The sequence below is a fragment of the Bison bison genome, unplaced genomic scaffold (genome assembly GCF_000754665.1).
Source record: "Bison bison bison isolate TAMUID 2011002044 unplaced genomic scaffold, Bison_UMD1.0 scf7180017863937, whole genome shotgun sequence".
In the NCBI taxonomy this organism is placed as follows: domain Eukaryota; kingdom Metazoa; phylum Chordata; class Mammalia; order Artiodactyla; family Bovidae; genus Bison; species Bison bison.
In genome coordinates this window covers 222100-227378 of record NW_011494509.1, presented here as the reverse complement: position 1 = coordinate 227378, position 5279 = coordinate 222100, and the positions used below count along the sequence as shown (strand labels likewise).

At 38.3% G+C, this 5279-nt stretch overlaps 1 protein-coding gene across 1 annotated transcript in view; it reads right to left on the bottom strand.

Annotated features, from left to right (window-relative positions):
- Positions 1 to 306: 306 nt before the first annotated feature.
- The window catches only part of LOC104984188 (mitogen-activated protein kinase kinase kinase MLK4), a 41391-nt gene continuing 36418 nt past the window's right edge, over positions 307 to 5279 (bottom strand). The window contains exons 9-10 of the mRNA XM_010833834.1: positions 4887 to 5273; positions 307 to 3352 (exon numbers count right to left, since the gene is read on the bottom strand). Coding sequence (XP_010832136.1) covers positions 2934 to 3352; positions 4887 to 5273 — 806 coding nt within the window. The 3' untranslated portion in view covers positions 307 to 2933. The remainder of the gene's footprint in view (positions 3353 to 4886; positions 5274 to 5279) is intronic.

The window sequence follows — 5279 nt, the reverse complement described above, 5'->3', positions numbered from 1 at the left end:
CAGGCAGCTATACAATAGATGTTACATTTTTCTCCCACTTAAATGATAGTTTGTTGCCTTGATCTGCATGAAATGCTATTGGCTTCTTTCCTAATTCACCCAAGTCTTTATTCACCAAGAATCACCAGCGGTTAGGTTGTTTTTTGAAATTCTTCTGATTTAAACATGCTAATAATGAACATGTCTCATTAACCACATCCCTCTAGCATTAACTGATATTTACTTCATATAGTAATTCACTCTGCCAAAACGTGCCTTCTGAAAAGCTAGAGCTGAAGAATTCTCACAGTGAAATTAAAAGCAATGTTTTAATGCACATGTAAACCAAACAACATTTGAAATAAAGCATTTCATCATACTTTAAAAAAGATATTTAATCCCATGGCTCATTTCATGATCCTTCTATTTAATCAATTTAGCAGGTTAATATCTGGCTTATTAATAATCTTATTAACATACTTTCCCTTATTGAATAAAAAATAAACTATTACAAACTAGTCACAATCATCAGGAGTAGACCAAAGCTACTGAGCAAATAGACAAGCTATAAAAAAAAGTTTATTAAAAAAATAGACAACATATGTAAACATCTTTTTCAGTCACAAAGCTTCATAATACAGCATATCAGGCCCAGGCCTCAAATCTCTGCAGTGGGAGCACCTTAATTGTTGACTAATAAGAATCAGTTTAATTTATCTTTCAGTGAGCTATTAAGTCTATATGAAAATAAATAACCAGATTCTGCTAAGTATACTAATATACATAGAAAATCACAGATGTACAGTGGATCTCAGCAAAAACTATCTGCAGTAACATGTGAGATTGAGTCCTTTTATCATAATTGTCTTTTTAATATAGCTTCATTTCTAAATTCATAATGTAAAGCTGACGAAAATAAAGCCAACAGGAACAGAGTAGAGGAACAAGACAGATGGATAGCCATCACTCTCCCACCCTCACACACCACGCCACACACAGATGTACACAGTGTTTTGGTAGAAGCAAAACTGAAAACATAATTGCTGTATTTTGTGTTTCATGTATTATTGCAGGCACATATTTCCTTTACTTTTAGCTGGAAGTTACATGCCCCAAGTGACTGAGTATGAAGTAGTCAACCATATTTTCAAGTGTGATACAATTTTGAAGAAACCAAATCTCTGTTACATAATTCAACAGCTACCCCAAAGGGAAGTCAAATCACAGAATGGACCACAACACAACAAAATGTAATTAAGTACCTGAGATTTTGCTGCAAGAATCTTAAATACAAGACTGTTTTCTTTAGGGCAAAATGCGCTTATATTAACATAATCCTTTCATGTCCTGTTCTTTATTTGCTGGGGCATACTTGTTAGATGACTAAGATGTTCCAAAATGGCTAAATAATACAATTTTACTTTTTAAAAATCTACTATAGGTAGATATTTTATCACACTTGATTTAATTTAAATTGCTGACCTTTTAATTATTCAGTAACTCTTAACCAAGGAAAAATTTTAAATGAAGTAACAAGTAATATTTGCAATTAAAGTTTTTCACTGTATGGAAAATTTAAGATAGTTATTATCTGTCATCTGCATAATCATATTCTAATGATAGAAGCATAATATATTTAACAGAAGAACCCAGACAAGTTTACCAAGCTCCTGGATAGCCATTTCATAGCTTAATAACTCAGTAGTCTATTTGTAGCATATCTGTATAATTCATAAAAGTGACTCATAAAATAATTTTAAATCATTTAAAAATCTGATCTGTTATCCAAAGATTCATTTTATAAATCCACATCTGAAAATAAACTATATTTTTCCTTTCTACAACAGCAACTTATCTCACCCAGCAGATATCTAACACTTATCCACAATTAAGTGAAATGTGAAATAACTATTATTGGAAAATACTTACATTCTAACAGCACTGCTGTTTCTTGACTTTGCAGTGTTTCTCACTGACTGTATTTGAGGTTATTGGGATGATTATGCATTTAAATAGAGAAAATAAAAATTTAATGACATCAATGTTTATGATGCATGACACATATATCAATTAATTTTTAAAAACTCCATGGCAAAAGAAAAGCTTTACACTTCTGGATACCAAATCAACAGCTACTGATGACGGGGGGACCTTTTTTACAGGGAGAACCCACAGGTTAGTGGGTCTGAGCTGTATACCATATGGTCTAAGTCAAATGTTAATGATTGATCTGTTTTAAATCTATTTTGGAGTTCCAATGGATAAAATTTTTAGAAGTTACATTCATTATAACTTTTATAAACTACATTCAGTAAAATTTTCTCAAAAGAGAGAAACACTGCATATTTTAGATGAGATTTGGACATACTTGTGCATTATAAGCCCACTGCTGAACTTAAGTAGCTTAAATAGGACTCTGCATCTATTCTAGTTATCAAATTTTTAAAAACAGACAACTTTCCTCACTAATATCACATTATTCTTGGCTTTTGTTGCACAAGTAACAAAAGAAAAGTGAGAAATGAAGAAAAGAAGAGAAAGGAAAATAGAAAATGAAGGAAGGCAACAGGAAAGAAGGAAACAGAAATGGCACTCTTAAAATTTTTGTGTGTGGGGTCGCGCGACTGAATGACAACAATACCAGAAAAGAATATAAATGGGGAGAAAAAGTATTTAAAGTTGTGCTTAAACACAGATTCACTCTGTTGTACAGTTCTTGCTGTATAGTGTGTGTGGTATTTCAAGTTGCTAGGTAAGAATCCAGTGGACAAACAATACAGTCAGCCAACAGCAATGACTTCCCTTTCTGGAGAAGTTAGACATCCATTACTATTTCAGTAACACGGCCACAGCTTTGAAAACACAGCAGCATGAAACGATTCAAAGGTAGACACCTTGTTTTCATTTGTTCACCTTAAAAAAACAAAAAGAAATGCTTAAACAACAGAAGGCACTTAAGACAGAAATTCTTTCTCGAGTTCATACAGAGATGGTCGGCTCGCTCTGCTCCTCATCCTGCACAGAGGCACCGTGCGGTCCCGGCTCTGGCCTTCCACGTCGGAGTCCAGTAAGGAAGGCATGTGGGGCTGAGTTCTCTTCTTGGGGCCGAGAGGACAGCTGTGGGCTGGTCCTGGACCACCCACTGCAGGGCCAGCCTGTGAGGGCTGAGACTCTGCTCTCGGCGGGAAGGCTTGCAGGGCACCTCCTCGGCTTCTTAGGGGTGGAGGGTGAGGCAGAGGCACCATATGGACAGCTCTTTGTTTTTCAGGCGGGACCTCACTTGGCAGGTCACTGTGAGGTCCAGACAGGGAGGGGGGCATCCCCCAAACCCACTCAGAGGGCAGTTCAGAGGCTCCGGGAGCTGAGATGAGAGCTGCACCAACGGGCAAAGAGAGGGTGTGATTAGACAGAGACATTGAAAACGATGCATATCAAGGAAAATAAACTGGGCGACTTCATTGAGGTGACCACCTTAAAGTAAGCTTTGACAAAAGAACCTGGACACAAACCTCACCTTACAAGCTGTTAGGATATATGGTTTGTTTTTATTAATAAGTACCTCAAAGTTGGAAAGATTGCTTGAATCTGTGGAAACTACAACTGTAAAGAGCTAAATCATCATCAGGTGCTTAGAACAATGATCATTAGAATTGTTTAATAAGCAGGAGAGATTTCAGAATGGGATTAGACTGGACTAAAATTAAGGCATAAAATGATGGTAAATATGACTGAATTCACTTTCAGCTGATAATTTGAAAAAATTAATGAAAATAAGGACACAGCTATGTTTCTACATGTTACACCTTCCCTTTTTTGTTCTGAAGAACTGACTTATTACCACCCTGTTGTTGTTCAGTCGCATCCGACTCTTTGCGACCCCATGGACTGTAGCCCGCCAAGCTCCTCCGTCCATGGGATTTCCCAGGCAAGAATACTGGAGTGGGTTGCCATTTCCTTCTCCAGGGGCTCTTCCTGATCCAGGGATTGAATCCATGTCATTTACATTGGCAGGTGGAGTCTTCACTGCTGAGCCACCAGGGAAGGCCTATTACCACTCTAGCAGATAATTATTGGCTTCACATTAAGAAAAAAAGTTCTTATGGGATTATCGTGATGGGATTTCACCATGTGCAATTATAAATTACTAATATTTATTGCATCATAAAAGAGCAATAAACCAATTTATTTAAAGACAATGAAAAATAATATTAGAAAAAATGCGCCTACTTGTAGCACACTTAAAGAGATAAAGGAAAAGATAGAGCAAATGAAAGCAGCCTCAGTTTTAATACACTTTATCACCAATCCTAGCATAACATTTTATGATCTAAAAAGCATTTTTCATATACATTATCTCATTTAATCCTCATGATCTGTATCTGACGTGACTGTAATCACATTTACATACAAAAGAAATAATAGTTAATCCCCACATGGCATCTACTGTCCATTTGATTTTTATGCCCCCTAAACTCAATCTCAACATAACTGGACAGTGAAGTCAGGTGATGCAGAAGACACGGTGCCACGGGGGAGGTAGGACAACCAGTTTTAGCACCAGCTCTCCTATTAATTATTGGTTCAGACTTTGTCAAATGATTGTCTTCCAAACATGAGGGGCTTGGAGCAGTTACTCTCCACATGCTCGCTCTGTTTTAATATGCTATTAAGTATTTGAGTTGCTGAAATTTAGTATTTTCCCCAGAATCTAAATGATAGTTAAGGTCAAATGAAAGAGTAAAATTAAATGAAAGTCAAATGAAAGGGTAAAATGCAAAGATTTATGTAAAGAGTGAAAACAAATTTGTAAATGTAATCCTATGGAAAAGAGAATCAGAGAGTCACACGGTTTTACAGTCCAGTCTCTACAGTGGTGTCTGGTACTTTCACCCATGAATGTAGCCTACCTGGGGGCTGGGGAGCACTTCCATCAGACATGGTCCTTCGGTGACTTGCTGCTCTCTCTTTGGAAGCAGCAGCGTAAGAAACGCCCCCACGTGTCAGCTCCATGAAGGAAGGAGGCGGGTTTCTCCACCCATCACGGCTGGTCTCCAGTCCTGGCATGGGGGTTGACTTCTGGCCCCTCCCTCCAAACGCAGGGCAAGGATCTGGAGTGGGCACCCGAGGGGCACAAGAGATGTGTGTGCTGCTCTCGAAGGAGTCTTCACCATCGGTCTGCAGCAGGCACTTGGTGGAGAGGGAAGGCACGGACAGGAGGTTTGCAATGGTGGACGGTGGGGGTGAGGGGGTGCTGCTGGCTCCCTCGCCCACAGCCAGCAGCCCTGCGGCAGGGGGGGGGC